General features: G+C 36.4%; 1 protein-coding gene across 6 annotated transcripts in view; it reads left to right on the top strand.

The window, feature by feature from the left end:
* dysf (dysfusion) overlaps positions 1-24,287 on the top strand; it is a 177,222-nt gene that overhangs the window by 113,543 nt on the left and 39,392 nt on the right. For 5 of the 6 annotated variants that reach the window (XM_067778852.1, XM_067778859.1, XM_067778839.1 and 2 more), the window contains 2 exons: positions 8,884-8,945; positions 23,777-23,866. In XM_067778852.1, the coding sequence (XP_067634953.1) occupies positions 8,884-8,945; positions 23,777-23,866 (152 nt within the window). The remainder of the gene's footprint in view (positions 1-8,883; positions 8,946-23,776; positions 23,867-24,287) is intronic. The other variant, XM_067778865.1, reaches the window with a different exon arrangement.

Genomic DNA, 24,287 nt, shown 5'->3' with positions numbered 1-24,287 from the left:
CTAGAGATATTCCTCACACTGGTAATTCCAGCATTAAAAAATCACCGGTCAATAAATTTTTCCTGAAAACCCTTAAGGTATCACTTCAAATATCCTATGAAGTTCGTTTCTTAAGTCTTTTGAATTAAACATCCAGCTGCATTACTAATAATGAACACCACAAATATTGCAAAGAAAATACAGTTATGATAATCATATAACATACAAACGTTCGTTTAAAAAATATTGCTACCATGCATTAGGGTGTTTCACTTTCAGGCTATATTTTTGTCCGTCTTTAAAGTCTGATTTTTTTCAGAAAATGAAAAATGACTCCGTTTAAAACATTCGTTTTTATAACTCAATTTTCTTCTTTGGTTTCATTTGGCTTATATCAAAAATGTAACGTTTTCAATAATTTTCAAATATGACAGTGGACAAACCACAGCCTAAAAACTAAATACCCTAATACAAATACAGATGTACATGTGTTTGTGTACCCACAATTCGCCAGCAGTAATTGAAACTCAATTTTAGCAAATATTATGAGAATTTTGTTAATTTAAGCCAATTATGGTGTAAATTATCAAAATTAAATACAAATAAGGAATCATTTGGCTTGATCTCTGCATTCGTACATAAGTGCAAATGTTTGTATGTATTTCGGTACGTAACAAAGTGTATAAGGAAGAGATCAACAACGTGCGATTCGACATTTTAGTGGTGAAGCTCCAACATTTTTTGCCGTTTAACGTAAGTTAACTGCTAGTTTTATGAGAAACATTACATATCGTTACCATATATGTATGTTGGTATGTTTGTGCACAACTGCGTATTCGTACATACACATGTGCATTTGTTAGTCCTAGTTTTCTGCTTCCAAAAAAACAAAAAAAAAAAAAACAAATAAATAGTTGAATTGCCAATGCAACGGATTTTTAATAAAAAAATAATAATGAGAGAAAACTAAGAACTAAGAAATATATAAAGTTTTGCTACACGTACATACACACATACGCATCTATGGGCTTTTGTACGAATATATATTGACATACACATAGATCACTGAGTTATAAGCTGCACACTAATTTGAAAAACAATTTTCGTAATTACGTGTAGTCAAATAAAAAGATTGCAAAAAATAAATAATACGAATAGAAGAAGAATACTCAAACAACTGGTTGCGAAAAAGTTCTCAGCTATCACTGAAATAGAAAGAAAAAACTTATTATATGAGTTTTGATTGCGGTTTCAGTTTCGACTTTGGTTACGGTTCCGGTCTCCGTTTCGATTTCTATTATAGCTTCTTTTCTTCCTTTTTGGTTTCAGTTCTTGTGTGGTCCGATTACGATTTAAGGTTAGCTATCGACTCAGCTCCGGGTCCGGTCCCACATTCGGTTCCGGCTTTATTCTAGGTGAAATTCCCGGCCACGGTCCGTTACTTGTTATGCATTCGCTTGCGGGTTTCACCAGATTTCTATCAAATATTTGGGCTCGGTCCCCGCTTCATTTCCGGGTTCGATTCCACCGTCGCTTCTGGTTTGGGCATGATCTGTTTTCGATTGCGATTTCGATTGTCAACTTTATTCCAGTTAGTGCTGTTCCGGTCATTGCTTTTGCTTCTTTTTATCAACACTTTTTTTTCATTTTCTTTCATTCCATTAAATTTGCTATAAACAAATTCTCACAACCTCAACGTGTTTAGTCGAGCAACAATGTAGGTTTCACACAGAAATCTCATCAGTTTATATGTCACCATTCATACTTGATACAGTGCACTTTTGCGATCTAGTTCGACCCAATACGTATCTGTACCATACCATTTCTACACTCCCTAAGCAACAGTTCCAATTTTCTAAACTGCACTAGATTATAAAATAATTGCAAAGACCACGAATAAGGTATCGACTACTTGAGTAGTCCAAGTTCTTTTCCTTTTTCCGTCACTCTGATTGATTCCATCTGGGCGTTACTAAATGAAATTCATTCCAAAAATTTTGTTTATTTATTATTATTTGGCCACTCCATTCAACCTAACCCTTATTTTGCCAAAGCTTTTGGATAAGCATTGTCGGCCGCCGTGGTGTGATGGTAGCGTGCTCCGCCTACCACACTGAAAATCCTTGGTTCACGCCCCGGGCAAAGCAACATCAAAATTTTAGAAACAGGGTTTTTCAATTAGAAGAAAGTTTTTCTAAGCCTTTTTCTGACTTGCAAATGCCGTTCGGACTCGGCATAAAACAAGTAGGTCTCGTCCCGCCAATTTGCAAGAAAAATTAAAAGGAGCATTACGCAAATTGAAAGAGAAGCTCGACCTAAAATCTCTTAAAGGTTATCGCGCCTTATATTTATTATTATTTATTTATTTTTTTTTTTTTTTTTGATAGGCATTTTTTCAATTTTTTTATTTAAAGGTAAAAATTTCTCTCTCTTCACTCACTAATTATTTCCTTTATTGAAGTAAACATGCAAATTATGTTTTGAACCACCGATGATCATTTGTTGTTTGAAGCAGTGGAAGCGCCGCATTAACTGGAACATCACTGGTAGAGCACTGGTACGAAACACCCCGAAAACCGTGCCAAGATTCACATGGTTTACCAAAGCATTTGTTATTCTGTCCCTTCAATTGCGGTTGTTGCTTGATTTTTCTCAAAGATATGCACAAACACTTGTGTAGGGAAATGAAAATAATTTCAATTAATCAGGATGGACAGAACGAGAGCTGTTTCGCCTTTATCTTTTAAATCTCTTCAAGGTGTTTTCTTGTCGGAGTGGAATTCAAACCCGCACATCTGCGACGATCGAACTGTTTGCAGAGCCATGCCTTTGTTGTTGCACAACCTTTTCCAATTGCATTCTGCGCCTATATTTATTCTTCCTTAAAGTACATACTTTGTAAGTTATCCTTATACCAAAGCTATGCTTGTTTTCTTTTCATGAACGCAATAAACTTTGCGCTTTTTATAGAAGCATAGCTGCCTGTCGCCTTGTTCGTTCTGATGTCGCTTTACAATTTTTTCATACATTAAGCAATAAAGGGTACTCCTCGCTTAGCAACAACAACTAAAAAGCTTTTTATTTCTTACTGCTTCCTAAGTTATGATAACTAATTTGTGAAGACATATTAATTAAAAGAGGATCAACAACAATAGCCGTCGCTGCAATCAAAGGAATAAAACTCCAAGTTACGGGAAGTGACCTTGTTCCAATATTGACCAAAATCAAGCGAAAGTAGAACCAACGTGACATAAAGGTCACCCTGTTGTAGGATTTCGAAAGTGCATAAAATTATCTGCATATAACTTGAAGGGAGATACATATTACAAAACTACGTCGGAAAACAATATGAAACTATTCTAACAATAAAAAATTGCCAATCACAGTTTACCGCTCCAATTGTTTACATTGCAGTGAGAAAAGTTTACACACGTGTTCCAGAGTGTTACTAAGTTTGCAAATATAATTCAGGCTAAAAGTTGCTGCTGCTGCCTCTACCACAAACAGCGCAGTTTAGAGAATTTCATTGTTGGTGCTAGAAATAGCATTCACAAGCGAAAAATGTTGGATCAACCGACTTAAGCCACTTTTCGGCAAACAGATGGTAAGATGAACTTAAACCTTCACTGCACTGACGCCGTTGAAAGTACAGCACATGGAATTTGTATTTACTTCTCATATATTTGTAATTATATTCCCTGTTTGTAACTAACACATAATTTGCACTCATTTACAGCTAGAACATCACACCTGTGCGTGAAAGTTAGCTTTAACAATAAATGTACGTACACCAGTAACATAAATCGAAAAAGTAATGCTACAGATTATTTGCTCGTTGAAAAATGTGCTTAGTTCAACTGTTAAGTTAAACAGCGGAAGCGCCCAAGGTGTTTTAACAACAGATTGTATAGCCATTATTTGTTTTAACAAAACTATCTTTTTGCACAAGCAATTAAGCAAGACTTTTAGAATTTTTTTATACTGTGATTGCTTTACAGCGAGAGAGCCATCACTTACAATATATTTTTAGAATAACCGTATATATAACCATATGCCATATCCCACATGCCTCTGCTAATAAACGTGCAAACAGCAGGTTTATTTACGGGTAGTATTTACCAATATTTCACACTTCAAAGCAGGAAATATAAACTAAAACGATTGGTAAATTTCATTATTATCATTCGCAGTTATGCTCATTCTTATGGTCAAAGTTATGGTCACGGTAACTGCCACGTTTACGGTTGCAGTCACGTTTCCGATTATGTTCACGTGTCCGGTAACGGTTAAATTTACGTTAACGTTAAAACTTACGATCACGGTAACGTAAATGGCTAGGGTTATATTTTCGATTGCGATCACGTTCACGTATGCGGTAATGTTAACGTTTACGTCCATGCTTCACGGATTACGGTTACATTCACGGTCACGGTAAAACTTAAAAATAAAAATAAATGTAAGGCGCGATAACCTCCGAAGAGATCTAAGGCCGAGCTTCTCTTCCAATTTGCGTCGTGCTCCTCTTGATTTTTCCCTACAAATTGGCCGGACGGGACCTACATGTTTTATGCCGACTCCGAACGGCATATGCAAGGCAGATGAGTTTTCACTGAGAGCTTTTCATGGCAGAAATACAATCGGAGCGCTTGCCAGACACTGCCGAGGGGCGACCCCGCTTAGAAAAATTTTCTTCTAATTGAAAAATCTTATTTCTAAAATTTTGATGTTGCTTTGCCCGGGAGTTGAACCCAGGGCATACGGTGTGATAGGCGGAGCACGCTACCATCACACCACGGTGGCCGCCGGTAAAACTTACGTTCATGTTAACGGTTGCGGTCACTTTTCCGGTTACGGTCACTTTTACAACTACATCAGTCACGTTAACGGCTACGGTTGCGGTCACGTTAAAGTTTAGGTTCATGTTTATGGTTGCTGTCGCGGTCACGTTTACAGCTACAACAGTCACGTTTCCCGTTACGGTTACGGTCACGTTTACAATTACAACAGTAACGTTTATGGTTACGGTTAAGGTCACATAATTTAGAGTCACGTTTACAGTTACGGTCACGTTTGCAGTTAGAATCACTTTCACAGTTAAGGTTATGAGTATGGTTAGGAATACGGTTTCATTATAACCATAATCTTATGCGTAGCGTAGAGTGGCGTTCCTTTGGCTTCGCGCTTCTCGATATGGATACGAAAATAAAGTGAAACATGTATGGTAAAAACATAGTTATGGGGAAACTTTAGGCTTTTTTTCTTTTTACAAGATATTTTATAAACAATTTTCTATAAGAAATCAGTCGATACAAACGGAGGCGGTCGAATTATTACCGCCTCACTATGAGAATGATCTTTTGGTGACATAAGAAGACATCCCGTAGCAGTTCTCAATGCAGTGTTATGGCAGGCCAATAGTTTCCTCCAACCTGTTTCATTTAAGCTCAGCGACCACATCGCATAACATACAGGCATGTAGCATTCATTGCGTTTTAGGTAGTTATGAGCCTTTGCCGCTAAAGTCGCCTGTGAGAGACTTGACGATTTTGTAATGGATCCGAGCTTTAAGTACAACTGCCGATGCAGGCTCGCCAAAACGCAGGTCAAAATTGAGCGTCGCACCCAGTATTTTTTGGTGACGGACAATCGGTAGCTCCGACACTTTTGTTGTCCATGTCGTGAATATGGTCGCCGAAAAATTTAGCCGATGGATGTGTCACATTTCGCGATTCGATTCTAATTTTAAATGGTTAAGATTTCGTTTTGAAAAAATGGAATGTTTTAGGTTTGTAGAAATATTTTCGCACTCTTAATTTGTTTCATTCAAATATTACATACATTGAATTTTACTCAGGCAGACGTGTATGCCAGATCGTGTTCTGAGTAAGTATTTTGTTGCATTTCACAATTTTTATACTCAGCGTGCTTTGCACACAGAGTATATTAACTTTGGTTGGATAAAAGTTGGTTGTACAGGTATAAAGGAATCGAGATGGATATAGACTTCCATATATCAAAATCATCAGTATCGAAAAAAGAACTTGATTGAGCCATGTCCGTCCGTCCGTCTGCCCGTTAACACGATAACTTGAGTAAATATCGAGATATCTTCACGGAGCTTTTTGTGGACCCAGAATAGATTGGTATTGAAAATGAGCGAAATCGGATGATAACCACGCCCACTTTTTATATATATAACATTTTGGAAAACACAAAAAAAACTGATTATTTAGTAAATAATAAGAATGTTGAAATTTGACGAGTGGGCTGATATTGAGACTCTTTATAAAAATTTGAAAAAAAGTTTAAAATGGGCGTGGCACCGCCCACTTGTGATAAAATTAATTTCACAAATATTAGTAGTCATAAATCAAAAATCTTTAAACCTATCGTAACAAAATTACGGCAGAGAAGTTGCCTTTACTATAGGGAATGCTTTGAGGGAAAATTAGCGAAATCGTTTGAGCACCACGCCCACTTTTATATGAAAGTTTTTAAAACGGTCGTGGACGAATAAAATAAGATATGTCTTTGCAAAAAAGGGCTTTATATCAATGGTATTTCATTTTCCAAGTAGATTTATAACAGTAAATACGAAAAACTTCAAATTTAAAAATTGGGCGTGGCACCGCCCCTTTTATGACTAAACAATTTTCTATGTTTCGGGAACCATAACTCGAAGGAAAATTAACATATCGCAATATAATTGTGTACACATATTTTCCCTATAGCAGGAAATATTTTTAGAAAAAATGGACGAGATCGGTTAAAGACCACGCCCACTTTTATACAAAAGATTTTTAAAACGGACGTAGATTAGAATAATAAGCTATAGCTTAGCAAAAAATAGTTTTGAATCAATGATATTTCACTTATCAAGTTTTATTGTAAGAGGAAATGGGGAGACATTTTTTTTTTTAAACGGGCGGTACCACGTGTTATGTAGAAAAGTAATTTATCTGAAATGAAGTGTACAATTGAAGCTCACGCTGAGTATATAATGTTCGGCTACACCCGAACTTAGACACTTTTACTTGTTAAATAAAAATTTTATAATTTTCACTAAGTCTTGAGATAAGGCTCATGTTTAATAAGGGGAATGTGGCTAGAGAAAACCCAGAGACCAAAGTCAATTTTTATAAGCGGCGTCTTGCTGTGCAAACGGATGTTGGCTATGCTAAACAAGGCTTATATAAATATGACAAGAAATTTTTAAGTATTATTTCTATAATTTAACTGTCCATTTATTATTATTCATTATATTTATTGCAATTATGTTAACTTCATTGTGTTACTAAATTAAGCATAAGGCCAAGCAAAGTCTTTACGTCATCATAACTAACTCATGTAAAAACAAAAACAGCAAACTCTCGGCGCCGCTTGTTCTGTTATTTGCCATGTATGGCTTATTAGTATTTCCAAAAAACAACAACAGCAACGCAGCATGTCAAACATCTGTTAATAAGCAATAAATAATTTGCAAAACATTTCCATCTGCGCTATTATAACAAAAATCATGTAAAAATGTATGCAAATATTAGTATTGAATAAGAATATTTTATGAAATGCATAAAGTCGACGGTTATGCAAAATCACGCAGAGATCACATGCAAAACTGCAGTGTTCACAAAAATGACAAATACTGAAATCGAGATATCCATAATATTTTTTACATCTTTGCTTTTATTCTTTCCAAGAAAAAATTCTCAAAAATGCCAAGGTTTAAAGGGAAATGGATATATGAAGTAACTTTCTGATTTCTCTTTTTAAGAGTACCATGCAGACTATGTTCTCCCGAGATATAAACAAATAATTCCGAATGTTCTCCTGCCCGATAATATTCCTCTCTGATATATATACACTTGCTTCCTCTCTTTTCTATTTTTCTCACGCACTTCCTCCATTCCTATCTCCATTTCCTACTTTCCTACTCCCAATTTATTTCCTCTAACTCAGCCTTACCCTCTCTATATTATCTTCCTCTTCCCTTTATCTCTCCCCGTTGAAAAAGATTAATATCTCTTATTTTCCTTTTTCTACCTAGGGCTTTTTGAAAAACTCCCTTTTCTATCTTACTCGTCTCCTTAACCACCGCACTTGTTAAACCCTCGCTAACACATCCGATTTGTTACCCATATTCTGAAAACACAATGGAACCCTGGTCCATATTTTGGTCTATGTCTAAGAAATGGATAAACACATTGAACTGAAATCAACTTAGAAACCATCTACGTTCTTAAGTTATAAAGTTACCAACTTATCTTGCATTGGTTTTTATATATAAGGTTAACCTATTCGAAGAGATGCCTAAATAATAAATCTAAAACTAATCCCAAAAAAATTTCTCGAAACTTGTTCCTTTTGCTAGAAAGAAAAGGGCACAGATATTAAATTTATCAAAGAGGGAACCCTGTACTAAAGTTTAAGCAATTTACTCCATTAATAAGAGTGTTTCGAATCAGCCGGTCTCTGATCCGATTCCTGGAAATAACAGTTTCCCAAATAGTAAGCTTGTCAAGGAAGTACCCAGATATCGATTTTCAAGCAAATCCCAGCATACACTATTATATTTATAATAGGTCGACCCCTGGTCCACTTCCCGAATTTTTTTGTGAAAAAATTATGCCTAATACCTTCCTGAGGGCAAAATGTATAACTATGTACATTTTCGTGTTATTCAATGGTGTGATTTAGGCGTGATACTCCGACCCTCTCACACTTTCACATTTATATACAGAGTGGGGCTTACATGAATCCGTGAGAAGTAGATTCCCTATATAGTATTTAATTCCGCTTTTATAATTTTATATTTTCTGCCACTTAAAGAATATCACTTAAGTTGTGTTCATTTTTTTTAATATTTTCGATTCCATTAATTTTATGTTTTTCTTTTTTTCGTTTCAGTTTTTAAGCGTCATGACATTTCAACGCATCATGCACCAACACCAAATATAGGCTTCTCGAAGGTAATTAACGTTTTTAGTTGACTCAAGCAGTAACGATATAATTAAGAATCTTTATTTTGTATGGGAGATTGAGTTAAATTAGGGTTTTAATGTAGAAAACTTGACTAATAATTTTATCAACCCTCTGTGTGAAATTTGTATAATACTTTGCTCCGAGAGAAAAAGGATACGACCCATATCAAATTGTATATCCTGTCAAGGTCTATAGTTATCTAGCTAACATCAGATATAGTTTTCCATCCAGGAAGCATGTAGCATAATTCAGAATAAAAAAATAAAATAAAATTATGGAATGAAATACCGAAGCCTAGCTGAATCAAACAAAATGCGACAGGGTGATGTCCTATCTCTACTTTTAATATACGTCTACATTTCGAAACTCTCTTCCCACCACATAGTTAAAGAAAGAGATGACACAACTATTGAGCATCCACGATGATGGATTACATTTAAAAATCAAAGCCGCCACCAATTTTTATTAGTGAGCTGCTGAAAAAGTTTTAGAAGAAGACAAACTAACTCGGCTTACAAAAAAAAGAAATTTAACCGCTGGTCATGCATTATACTTCGCCAGTATTTTCAACCAACTTCAGTAACTCCCTCAGGGGAAGGCTACAGGTCTGCCATAACATTGTGCTAAGAATTGTTACGGGATATCCCTTAAGACATCTGCACTTTATTAGAAAATTTTCAACATAAAGGAGCATTATCATATTCTAGGCAGATCGCTGCAAATGTGGATACAAACCCACATATCCCAGTAGGCAACTGCTGGATGCTGCTCAGTCTCCTAGCAATTTTAATATTAAAAGCTGTTTAAACATGAAATGTACATATGAGGAGGATCTTAGCGTTATCCACATTCATTGCTCATGGCACACGGGTTGAACTCCATTATCCAGAGTCAAAAATTCGAATCTTGCAGAAAAATAAGACCAAAGACTTACGGTCGATCTGATGCTGCAATACCTTAAAATCTCACTTATCCAGAGTCAACCCCTGCATAGTTGATGTATGTCTTGGCTACGATAACACAAAAACAACGCTCCTAAATACAATAAATGTAAAATGCAACCTTATTGAATCAGACAGTTTCCTAAGACACGCCTTAGAAGAAAATGTTCGTGGTTCGCGTCTATTGATAGCTTCGTTAGCAAATTTAGCTTTGCTCCAATTGTAGCTGAAGAACAATGCATACTATTAAGAAAGTTAGGGCTTAACTTTCACTCTAAAAATAATATTTACATCTAAATTCTGGCTCGTAGTGACTAGCAATTGCCAAACTTGTGCTTTCGTTGAAACATTACAAAATATTGTAACGAATTTAGTGAAAATTCTGCTTATTCCATACCTTCTGCTAACGTTCGAATCGCTAAACTCTTCACTAAATAACTCCAGTATCCAGTATTGCAATATGGTGTTTTTTTAGTCTACTTGGGAGTAGTACAATTACTCTTCATATTACGTACTTCACAACAGCGTGTTTGATTAGTCATGCCTCAGCTTGCGCTGTTTTTATACTCTCGGTTACCTCGTGCACCCATTTCTTCTAAGGTCTAGTAATTTCGCGAACTTCATGCTTGGTTTCCAGCCATATACATGTATATTTGTAGTTTGTAACCATATGCGTGTGTATATGTGAGCACCACTTCAGCCGATGACTACATGCGCTTGTGAGTATCTCTTCGTCCCTTTGTATGTATGAGCGTAAATCCTGATTGATTTGCTTACGTACATAAGAGTGGCAGCATGCTTTATTGTTGTTATGCCTTCATTTAACAACCGCGTAGCGATGTTAGTATCACTTAGTGATGCTAATATTCGTCACAATATAGCAACAATTGGTTTTTTTGTAAGGATGTCGGGATTTAAGTCGAAAATTATAAAGAAATGTGTTTTTAACTGAGTTGGATCTCTACGGGCAATAGGTAGGTAGGTTGAACTGGCCGGTCCATGAGGACCTCATATAGACTGATTGAGTCCGTAGTGTTACCAGAAGTTTGTTTTAACGACCAAACTGAAAAACCCTATCAAAAACCAGGACCTATGTTATAAAATAACTCCGTCCTCTTGGCAAATACTAGAAGCTTCCTAGGACTTAAGCCACTTGCTGCTTCTAGATCTGACAGCTGTATCACTCCTAATATCTGGAGTCTTAGCCTGGCAAGTGCAGGGCACGAGCACAGAACGTGCTCGATCGTTTCCTCCTCCAACCCGCACTTCCTACAACTGCTATCACTGACCAAGCCTAATTTAAAGGCATGTGACGCCAGAAGGCAGTGTCCAGTCAGAATACCCGTCATGAGTCTACAGTCCTCTCTTTTTAATGATAGAAGCAACTGTGTTAGTCTAAGGTTGTAAGACCTACACATAATCTTCGACACTTTACAGCCCCGCGCTTGAACCCACGCCTTTTCTGCTTGGTCGATCATGTGCACCTCTCGCATTCGCTTAATATCGCCCAATCTAATTGGGACGTCTACGGAGCAAGCTTCAAGGGATGCGCCCTTTTTAGCTAATTCGTCCGCTTTTTCATTCCCATCTATTCCCATATGCCCTGGGACCCAATATAGATGTATGCTTCTCCCTGTCCCGATTCTCTCCAGAGACTGCTTACACTCTAACACGCATTTAGATGCTGTGCTATGCGAGATTATTGCCTTAATTGCTGCTTGACTGTCAATATAAAAGTTAACACGGTTGCAGCTTAAGCTATTCTCTTCCAGGGTTTCTACTGCTTTGGTTACGGCTAATATTTCCGCTTGGAAAACGCTACAGTAATCCGGCAGCCTGTAGGATCTGCTTAATTCCAGATCAGCGCAGTATACCGCAGACCCTACTCCTTCCACTATTTTGGAACCATCGGTGTACACATGTATCGCCTCGTCCGCCATTTGCGCACCCTTGCGCCAACCGTCCACCTCTATTGTGGCCTTAAGATCTCCCTCAAAGTGCTGGTAGGGAATCAGGGGAAAGTGCAGGTACGGGCAATAATTATACGGGAAAATTTTAGTGCTCCTTTTCCCTCCTATGCCTTTCGATGCTTCCGCACATTCTTCAGGGAGTATTCCAGAAAATTTTTTTTTGTAAATTTCATTTGAAAAAGTTATTAGAGCACTCCCTGAAGAGCCTCCAAAGTTGTCAAAGCGTGTAGGAGGAAAGAGAAAAACCAAAATTTTGCCACATAAATACCGTCAATAAAGCTCACATGGAGGATATAACAACTGACGATTTGGTCTAATGAAAATTTATAACATTTGTGGTTGTTTGTGTGTCAAATTTTATTCTTTTTAAGAACTATAAATTTTTTATTAGATTTTTGAAAATACAGATAGGCACAAAATGTCTCAAGAACATAAAAAGAAGTAGCAAACCATCCAGCTGCCCGAATGAATTTAATGCATAAAATATTTTACTTCCATTATCTGTATCCGCAACAATTATGCGCTTAAATTTATACGCTTTTTTATTTGTATGTATATATGTACTTGAGTGCTCTTGATTTAATAACAATCACAGCTGTACAGCACCCGCTATCAACATAAACAAACAAACAAGCAAACAAACATACCAATACTGAAAAAGTTTCAAGAATACCATCAGTTAACTCCTCTACCAACAGCTGTAATACGAACTACATAAAAAACAAACGTTATGTTTAGTTACGTTCATGCGTTTTTATGCGTCTATCCTGCGAATTTACAAATTTATTTCCTCACCTTTAATTTCCGTTCAGTGAACCAGTCAATTTACCTCCTTTTAAAAGCACCTTCACTCACATACAATCATACATAACTTCATACATTGCAGTCAGTTTGATTAACATTTTCTATTTTTAGTTTTTTTTTTTTGTCTTGCTTTTATTTTTATGCAAGCGCTGTCCATCACCAGTCACTATCTGCTTTTCTCACCCTCACTTTTGCACTAAGATTTTGCTTTAACTACACAGAGCCTTACTTACTCACAAGTTTTATATATTTTTCCTGCTTTTTTGTTTAAAAATGTTGAATGTGTACTTCAATCTCAATAATCCGCCTCTAAGAATCCATTAAACTACGTAAATCGTTTGCAAAATTATATGAATTTTCTAATCAGTAATTTTCATTTCGCACAAATGTTACATTCTATGGGAAGCTAGAGCTTTTTTTGTTTTTGAATAGTGGTAAGAGTTAGGTCAAATTGTAGTCAGATGATATGAAAAGAGCGCTTTGTAGGTATTGGGGAAATGGGCATTCCGATGCGTCAGTACTTATAATTCCGAGTGTAGTTTACTTTGACATTATCCAAGTAAGAGCATGTAAGCAAAATAAAGTTTTCTGTTGCTCTTGTCGTTTTGTTCTTTACGTAATAGCGGTGAACTGACGTTCTCCGCTATTAAATGGTTCGCATGATGTTTCAGGATGATGATTAACATGATTAGGATCACTTCCATGGTTCCGAGGGGCTCACTTCTGACTGTGACTCGTTGCTAATAAATTAATTTAAAAAAAAGTAGAAGTATAAAATGGGATTTTGTGGCTACCACTACCGATATTTCTGCATGAAAGCGTCTCTAGAAAAATACATCCACTTTGACGAATTTTAGAACAAGTTCGGCTCACATCTCCTCGTAGGTACATATGTCGCTCCAAGTTTTTTTACTATCAAAACGCGCAAATTATTTAAATTAACTGAAGGTCTACATCATCCACTCAACAAAGCTAAGGACAGATTTCAGCCATTTCGAATAAAATTTTGTTAGTTAGCTGCATTATTACGGCCACTTCCATGAGTTTAATATCAATCTCTATCTTCGTTTTGATATGCATCCTGTGCTATCCTCAATATTCATTTACTTATTTATCCTTATCTTTAAATAAATATTCATTTTCATATTTATATTAATATTCATATTTATATTCATCTTCATACTCATATTTATATTCGTAATCTAATTCATATTCATATTTATCTTGGGACTCCATCTCAATATTCATGTCTGTCTCTATCATCTGATTGAAGAGACCCCGCCCTCGAGGAACATAAAAAGTAATTTAGCAAGCGCTATGACGAGATCCTCAGAGATATATACCCTAAAACCCCCAGTGAGATGCGCATCACTCTAGCTCTACTTCAATCTGGACACTGTAATAGGCTCAAATCTTACTTATCAAGAATCAACGTAGACATACCCAATGTATGTCCCCCTTGTAATGCGTCCTCACACGGCACTAACCATCTTTTTACTTGCAATGTGGAACCAACTCCCCTAACATCCTCATCTAGTTAGTGTAACCCTATTGAAACAGCAAGTTTTCTTGGACTCCCTTTAGAGGATATTGCTAACAATTTGTAATTGATTGCAACTATTGATCCATGCCAAGTAGTGCTACAACGATAACAAAAGCGAAGTATGAATTGCTGGGCATCTCAAAGACTATACAAAATTTAATTTAAATAGAACCACTATTTACCCAACGTCGTACTACAGCTATTTTGATACGGCAAATTCATACTTCCACCATACTGTAACTGCTTTCAAATCTTGCACTTTGGACTTAAGAGTTATAAGGTACCACACATAGTGTCGTATGTACACATGTATGTACATCCATAATCACCTAACCTATTTTAGATCAGGGTTTATTGCGTTTGTTTGCATTCCCATTTTATGGTAGACACAAGCGCATTCGAAATTCAAGCTGCGTTCAACATATTGCACATCAGTTGCAACAACTATCTATACCTAAATTGCAACAAATTGTGGATTTTCCTTTAGCTGCCAAGAATAATGGCAGCGTCACAATTCACTTTTTCATATAGGTGCTTTCAACGCAATCTTATGGTTGATGAGTACATTGCACGTAATTTTATGAAGAACGACAGATCGTGCAACACCAGCGCATACACAAGTTGGCAATCTTCAACTTTTGTTACATGCAAAGTATAAGAAGAACAACTCGTCATGCCCCAGGGGGTTAGGGGGTTAGAATATACCCGCGGTAGGTATGCTTGTCGTAAGAGGCGACTAAAATACCAAATACATTCGGGGTTTGTGTAGCGCAACCTTTTCAGGTTGCCAGCGCAGTATACAGCTTCTCCAAACCAAATTGTCAACCTCACCTATCCGTGGCGAATCCAGTTTCATTGAGAGTCGAGGCTGTGGCGACCCCGAATTACTCATGGATATAGGGGGTTGGAGGGCGTTAGGGCCTAGAAGGCCGCATGTGGTCATAAAAAATCGTTCCCGAGATGGTCGGGCTTGGTACTGGGTCTGCATCCGGCAAAGAACCATCAACATCGATAACACTCCCCAAGGCCTTCGGGGAGTGTCCTTATTGATACAACAACAACAACAATTCGACATTTGTTTTGGCTATGAGTGCTTTCACACTTTGCAAGTGAAGTTATTATTCCCACACTTTAATAATTTCCAACGTTTTTCACAATTACAAACTGCATTTTAACAAAAGAATAGAGGGCAAAATATGTTAGCAAGCATTTTGTATAGTGAGAATGTTTAAGTTTCATCTGATTAGTCTGAAATGCTGTTTATATTTACAAACGCAAGATCTTGCGTGATTGCTGTGTTGAACGCATCTATATTAAAAAGTTCATTGTGATGTGGCCATAAGACAAGCGGACAATTGTTGGCTGAAATGATTGCAGCAAAATGTTTCGGTGGGTACTAGTCTAGATCTGTGTGTTTGTATGTATGTTTGTTTGTATGTGCGCTATGCGTTATTTAAATTGAAGTGTGTGCTTAAATTCACATTTTTCACAATTAGGGCGAAGCTGCATTGCCCAAATGGTTCCCACAATTTGTAGGGAACAACTTAAATATATGCAGAAATTAAGATAAATTGTTTATTAATGATTTTTCCAAACTTTGTTTGCGGAAGAGCAATATTGCAAATAAAAGATTTTTCTTTTTTATTTGAATTTTATTTCTTACTTATTTAAATGCAAAAATTTTCGACTATAAACTCTGAAAAATCATAGTTAACTAATTTTCATATTCGAAATATATGCACCCAAGTTTAAAAGCTAAGTTGTTGTACATAGATACATACATATATAGATTTCTTTTAAACATTAAACACGCGCCCATGTTTATGCCATTTTTTAGTATTTTTATTGCATCTGAGCAAATTCGGGTCAGGTCAGGCACATAAAGCAGCCAAAAGCTAAAAATCAGTGAACAGTCGTAGGCAAATCCTATTTCAATTTACATATATGTTTGAAAAGAGACTGCTGTAAGTAATGAGCTCAAAATAAGTAATATTTATGACGTACATTATTTAAATACAGAGAAATACGTAAGTATTGGCGGCATTGAGAAGCAACAACCGAAATCTACTTAAGAAAAAATTTAGTTATTTCCGAAGTTCTGTGTTCATTAATCAGATGTACTTTCCTAGGTTTTGCAGAACATTTCCTTTTGTTATGTTTCCGACACTCAATATAAGATCAAGCCAAAAAAATACAAACTGCAATGCTAGTTGCTCACATTAACTTCACGAAAAGCTTACCGCACGAAAGTCTTGCGTAGGGTTAGATATTTCTCAGCCGCATGGTGTTCTTTGTAAAATTGGTCCAACCAGTAATTATATGTTAGTTTGAAAAAATGTATAAATTATGATCTTTTGCTAGCAAGCATTTGGGGCCAGCTTACGAAGATTTCCATACAATTTTTTTTAACGATTTCTTCATTATTTCCAGGACCTCTACGTAGCTATATGCGTACAATGTTTGGATGTGCCCTTCTTTTGAAATAAAATCTCAGAACATTTTAGCACATAACTAGTTCGAGATATTTTCAAAATTTTGGAATTATTGTAGGATTGCTTGAGATGACATAAGTGCCGCTCGATAATAAGTTCTGTATATATATATTTCAGGGATTTTTGGGGAAACTCGTTGGTATAATTTCGATATTGGCTTGATTTTTGATAGATAGATAGATAATTCATTAAGGATCGCACTGCGACCATTGGTCTATTGTGCCCTCAGCTACTTCACAGCACCTCATTTAAGCCAACAACTCTGATGAACCCTAACACTTCACGTGGCTTGAAGGATTTGATGTGAGAATGCTGTGGCCATGGTGAGCCCATAAACTTAGCCCTACGTCTTGAGATTGCGTCTCACTCCAGGAGGATATGGTCCGCCGTCTCCGCTGATCGATCACAAAATCGGCATGTGATGTTCGATATTATACCCAGCTTTTGCTTGTGACTGTTCAGTCTACAGTGTCCTGTACGAATAGCTGTGAGGATTGTTATGTTATCTTTCGAAATTTGATATCAATTTGGGATTATTTTCCGATAAGTAGGAAATCAGTACCTAAGCTCATCAGGTGAGAATTACAAGCGCACTCAATGACTAATGAAACAAAAGGAACGAAAATTTCCAAAACTTAAGACATCTAAGACATTTGGTTTTGAAAGATTGGCAAACAACCGCAGAGCTGCGAGGTTATATTAGGTTGAATCTTAGGTTTAAAACCTTACATAGACTGAATGTGTGCACAGTGTTATCAGAATTTCTTTAACGACCAAATGTACTAAGACCAAGAAAGATTACTTGGGATGTAAAAAATACCCTCCATCGAAAACGAAGGAATTCAGAGGTTATTTGAGCCCAATATATAACTTGATAGCTACACAGAGTCTTCAATTCAATTACCAATCTTGGCTAGGTGCACGAGACAAATTTTGTAACAAATATGACTGTAATAAGTATATATTTTGCAATTGTGGCCTTTCACCCAAAACTTCCTTGCGGATAAGTGGAGTTGAAAGTATGGACATGACGTGGAATGTTCGACGTGGTTATGACAAATAATTCCCGAGATAGTCAGGCTAGAACTTTTGTGGTGCTCCTTGCCAGAACGTACTACAAAAAACGCAAACGGCTTCAGGAACGTAGCCATGTTTAGAAAATAACTCGAAACCACAAAAATAATCGACTTAAAAAAATGCTACTCTCAAAACGTTAATTCTTCTAAAAAAAGAACCTGACTGAAAAAATTAGTGACAGATTTCAAAAATGTAATCAATTCCAAAAAAGAAATCGATTCAAAAATTTTAACAGTTTCCCAAATGAAATCGGTTTCAAAAGAGTAACCAGGTTTTGAAAAGTAATCGGTTTCAAAAAAGTTAACGGTTCTAAATATGCATATAAGTACAATGAATTTAGCTGCTCCAACAGAGTCACTGTTTCGAAAATGCATTTACATGTTTGACTTTTCACCTAATGCATTCCAAAATTATTTATAAAGGAATCGGTTTCAAAAAAAATAACAGTTTTAAAAGTAACGGGTTTGAAAGAAGTAGCCAGTTTCAAAACACTGTTTGGCCTAGTTAACATATACCAGTCGAATAGCTTCAAGTCGCAAAAAAGACATCAACAATCATTTAGAAGCAAATTCAAAGAACAAATCCCAATCAACTTGTCAACCGATTGAGTCCATTCATCTGACTGACTGCAACAACACACTCTTCCAAATTAAATCAATAAATTGTATTTAAATGAGCTTATCAAAAGACATTTCAGGAGGCATACCAAAGCCTCTACCTCTAGTGATATGCATAAATTGAGAATAAAGTGTCCGCTTGTCAGCGACTCATCTAAAGTCATCACCATACCATCCGCGCCTAAGTGACGTAATAAGTTTTTGTGGTCGCTGCACAGAAGCAACTTGAGGGCAACGCCACAGCAATATGCAATGCATCAAAACAAAAGCATAGCGATATAAACAAAAAGAATATATATAATGCATATATATACAAATATATAGATTTGTGAAAAAAGATCAGAGCACAGCGTTCGCAATAAATGAAGACAGCTGGAGGCCTTGCAGGAATTGATGGCAACGCGACACTAATGAAATGTCTTCATCGGAAACAACTCTATTAAATGTGAAATGCTGTTATCGCGCACAAATAGTCTTGGTTAACTTCTACCTTGGTTTTGACTTGAATACCTTGAGTTTGCTCCTGCTAACCTTATTGTTGTAAATTTTGTTTACCACATACGCTAACAGTAGCTTTTAGTTGTAGAAATCTACAAAGTTCCTTGGAAATTCAAATGAAAATCCAAATCAACAAGTATTTTGTACCTCCATTTATTCGGATGAGCTCTCACTAACTGGCTTATTGGAATCGTTGAATCTCGTAAAGCTAAGGAATTGTTGGAATGGAATTTGGTTGTATGTTTGTTAGTAGGGTTTGGCTTGAATATGGTGACTACCACAGTTGCTCATGTTGCACGCTGAGGCGTTGAAATGCAAGTTTGCTTTGCCACTTGCTAAACTATGAATATGAGCATACAGAAGTAGACATATATACATACAAATAAATAAAAATTGATGTGTGTAACTTGGTACATATTCATTTAAATATGCAAGAAATAATATAAGGTTTGCCAGCAGCTACCGTTTAAAGTCACATACTTCGATTGTCTTAGATTTAATAGCTTTTTGGTAGCTGCTTGCTTTTATTTTCATTGCATATACCCAGCTGTTCACAATAAAAGATCAGCGAGTTCGGTGCTTAAGTCTTTTGATAAAAGTATAAACCAGTTGAGATTCACACTCGCCTGATGGACGGTTGAAGAACGGTGCAGGATACCAAATGAAGACACTTTCTATGAGTTTTTAAGCGGGGATTACCCTTATTGCTTTAAATGTATGAAAACATTTAATTGAGGAAATTTTTAATTTATCATTTATTTAATAATTTCGGAAAAATTTAAACAACGTGACATCAGGACGGATAAAGCGACAGCTGTTTCGATTATACCTTGTAAATCTCTTCAAAGCCTTTTCTCCCAGGAGTGGGATTTGAGCCCGCACTCCTACGATGGTTGAAGTGTTACAAACGCATTCAGCCATAACAGTAAACATTTATGTATTCAAGGTAGATTTAGACAAATGATGTTTGAAAGGTTTGAGTCAAAGATTTTATAAAATGAATTTTATGAAATGAATGATGCGCTTAAGGCCTTCTTCCGAGATGGCACGTATATGTTCCAATGACTATCGCGCAAGGATATTGGCACATGTAAACGACATATGGGCAAAGGGTCCACCGCAAGTGCGTGAGTTGATTAATATAAATTGACAAACTTACGATACTCTTTGGATATACTTCCTTTAATATGGATTTGATTGGTGATATGATGAATGGATTGAATTTGCTTGCAGATGGTTTCACTTTGTTGGTAGACTGCGACTTTCTAGAAACTGATAATTGTTTACAGTAACGATGTGCGATATGTCCATCCGACTAGTTGATGATAGCGAATAAGAAGAGAGCGAAATGACGGATAACACTTGTATATATAGAAGACCACGTCATTGGAAGGTAACTCCAATGAGTGTTGGTTGGAAGTAATGGATGGCAACTCCAGTCTACTTCACTTGCGCGGATATATGAGCGCATGTCATACAACTGGTTAGGCGACCGAAAGTCACTTATGAAACGGCTAGTGACCTAAGGAACGGAATATTATTTAAGTGAGCACAACTCACTTAAACAAAATGTTCTGCGGTACTTGCCATCTCCAACGCGTAGAGGTCCATAAATCTTTCGAAGATCTAATCTCTCAAACATGTTAATACCATTTATGCCAAAATCCAGGAAAAGCTACCAGGGACCGAGGCAACTTATCAATCCACCGACATATTCATGAAAGAATCCATAGCTGTACACTATTGAATTGAGTTTCTTAACTCCCGGCAGCAATCAGAGTTGGTTTTTGAACATGTTACTTTTTTAGAACCGGCTCCATTTTTCGGCAGCAGTTAGCTTTTTAGAAAAGGTTACCTTTTCCTGTTACTTTTCACCTATTTCAGAACTGTCAACTTTAACATTTAAGAGTTATGAAATGGAATTTTTAACTGGCTCCTTTTTTTTGGCAAAAAAATTTTTTGCCTTGGTTGAAATATACCGTCTGACTAATAAAGACATAATATCGAATGTAAACTATCGGGTAGAAGTTTACGCCGATCACTTCATCGGCGGCGGCGGCGTAGGCTTTATTATATACCGGCGGCGGCGGCGTGGGTGGCGCGCCGCGTACGCCGGTGTTCTTACTTTAAAAAGCTTGATTTTTCGATTTAAAAAAATAGTATTTAGGAAAGGTTTTGTTTGTATATATTTAAGGAAATCAACATTTTGGCCATTTTGGAAAGATCCGGGGTTTTTGCCTCAAAATCTCGCAGATCGTTCAAAATTGTCAGGAGTAGCTCCTTGCGGAGGGATTGTCCCTCGTCAATTTCTCCAGAGAGGCTTCGAACCTAACCCCGGTCTTTGGAATTGGTACTTCTGTGTCTGCTGAAAAGAAATGAAAGAATCGGTCCATCTACATAATTAAAATTTTACAAGGACCCTGGATACAATTTTTAAAATGTAGACCAAAGTTTGCAGACGTTTGTGTTCACAATATTGATTTCAATATTCTTCGTTAATTCAAAACGATATTTTAGAATGAAAGTCGACCGATTTTAAGTTGAAAGGTTTTAACTGCTGTTTTCCGTCTTTATGATATAAGATCTCATTATGGATGACCGCGTAGCTTCAGTTTTCAGGCTAGTTCGACTGTCCACTACGTTAGGGTAGTAGCACACACGGTCATTAGTTCGACTGTCTTGTGAAAGCGTTTGCTTCGCCACTTTGAGTGCTCTTGGGAAGAACAAAGCCTTGTTTAATATACAAAGTGAGCATATAAATTTGTTATATAACTATATTTATATAATTTGTTATATTCTATTCTTTTAGTGTTTTGTTTTAATAACTTGGTGAATTGGGTGATGCAATGTCCGTGTTAAGCTGACATCGAAAGCGTCTGTTTTTTTAAATAACTTTTGAACAGTTAGAAAGAGTTAAATTTCCCAATTTGTTTCTTACATCTGACAGTGATGCGCATCCGTTGATACCCCTTTCGAAAATATCCGACCAATTTTCGACAATAACAATAAATGGCCTAAACAGTCTTAAACGAGTAGGAAATATAGAAACGCGCCGGACGCCGCCGCCGCCGCGCCGATATTTTTGACATTCGGCGGCGGCGTGCCAAAAAAAGCAAAAATCGGCGGAGGCGGCGGCGTTTATCGGCGGCGTATATCTCTAGTATCGGGCACCCGGTAGTATCGAACCAAAAAAGTTGATACTCAAAATATCGGGTTTAAATTTATAATACCATTGAATGGTTAATAAATGCAGTACAATAGGAACAGAGAGCCTGCGAGCCACTATTTAAGGATCACCTAAGTTTTCTGGCCAATTTTGAAACGTTTAAGTTTGTTTTGCATATTTTTTTTTTGTGGTATTTGTTTTTTCCTTTATACTTCAAATTTTTCAATGAACTGTCTTCCTATCCAACCACGTTATTTGATCATGGGTCTTCGGTATGGTTTTGACCAAAATTTAAATTTTTCTTACGCAGCTGATGAACGTTTAAGACTTGGAACGAATTACAATACTGAATAGTGAATCGTCTCAAAGTTGTTTCTTACGCAAAAATTACTTTTAGTGTCTAAGCACTGCTTAATGTTCAAGAGAAACAAACATATAAAGCCGTAATTTCAGTTTATTAGCTCTTTTCTTGTTTACTTCCACTGCTAGGAACTTAACACTCAATGTCAAAAAGTATCATCACAAAAGTATCGACAATAAAATATCGATAACGAATGGCAAAAGTATCCATATGGTGAAGTATCGTATCGAAATTTATGTCTCTATTGCCTAAAACAATAAACATGGGAACTTTGTCCTTTTCCCAAAAAGGTTAAAAATAACGAAAAGAATGCATCTTCATGATAATGGTGTAGGGACCCAATGATTGTTACCTTGGGCAATTTTTTTGATTGGAAGTTTTCAACTAAAAAAAACTGTTAAAATTGTTTCTTCCTCAAAAATATGGCCTTTTGTTAAATTTCACAGTTAGGTATATAATGGTCGTTTCCATCCTAAAATGTCTTATTCAAACCAATATGCATCTGAGTAAGTATGATTTTGAATGCAGTAATTTTGTCTAAATTTCTACCTACCTAACCATTAGACTAAAGTTGTTGCTGTTTGTGGCGCACTTGACACTGACGCTTTGCTTTAGCATTCCTTTTTAGTCCATTTTCAACAGATTGATCTATATTCGTGACTGAATTAAGCAGATATATTTTGCCACTGTCTTACCAATAAGCAGCTTCTAAGGTTTTTAGTTAAAGCGCGATAAAATTTTTACTTGCAGGTTCACTGTTGTTTTTGTTTTTTATTTGCTGCAGGCAAAAATGCATAAATAAATTGTATGCCAATATTTCTTGTTCAGGTGCTTTGGTGTTTTTCGTCACAATTTGTGTCACAAAACCAACATTTTGTTTAAGCTTTAAGCAAAGTTTCTCACAATTCTTAAAAATGGCCTTTTTCGCGTTTTTTTTTGTGTCAGTAATGTCTGATACCTTCATTTGCTTGCACTTTAAATACACCAGCTTCAAAGTGGCAGCCTATATTGCATTCTTAAGCTTATTAAAGCCCAAATGGTGCTAAAAGTAATTTTTCTTTTTTTTTCTAATATCATACGTAGTACTAGGGCGGAGCAAAAGGATTAAAAAAATATTCCTCTTGAATTTATTTTCAACAGAGAAATGAGCTCTTCACTGAGGTTACTTTCTGGGATTACCGAAGCTATTGAAAATTTCGTTTATAGAGTGAAACATTTTGGAAGCTTAGGTCACAAAGTAATACTTTCAATTTGTTTCACCCTACTATTTGTTTCACCTAACAATATGCACCATCTTAATACTTAAAATTGTTAAATTATAAATTGGATTATTTTTGTGTTCTTTGCAGGCTCTCTCAGGTTTCCTAATGATGCTCACCCAAAATGGCAAATTGCTCTACATATCAGACAATGCAGCAGAATATTTGGGGCATTCAATGGTAAGTAGAAATATTAAAATCGAAATATGAAGTACGAAGGATGGTCTACTTTTGCATAAAAATCAAAAGCCGAGACAGGCTTTGATGATGGATGTAGATGTCTTAGCTTCGACATAGTTAACGCCAAAGGAGGATCGAATTTTTCTCCACATTTCTCTTCCCTCTATAGACAGGTCTCAACCTCCAGTCGTCATACCCGACACCCCGTTGACTGCAGGAAGTCCACTATACAACTTTTCTCCCAAATACTCTAAGCACCATCTCATCATCCCTCGACATCTTTAATGTTCCCTCCTTTGATTTCGAATGTCTCGGAGAAATCCTTTCCATTCCTATGGAGCAAATGGTGTTGCACAGTCTCAATTAGCAAAGCTTCGAAAGTAAATTCAGTCAGAAGCGCACCGTTTCTCATTCCAGGCCT

The sequence above is a fragment of the Eurosta solidaginis genome, chromosome 1, assembly GCF_040869045.1.
Source record: "Eurosta solidaginis isolate ZX-2024a chromosome 1, ASM4086904v1, whole genome shotgun sequence".
Lineage (NCBI taxonomy): Eukaryota > Metazoa > Arthropoda > Insecta > Diptera > Tephritidae > Eurosta > Eurosta solidaginis.
This window is presented reverse-complemented; position numbering and strand designations above follow the sequence as displayed.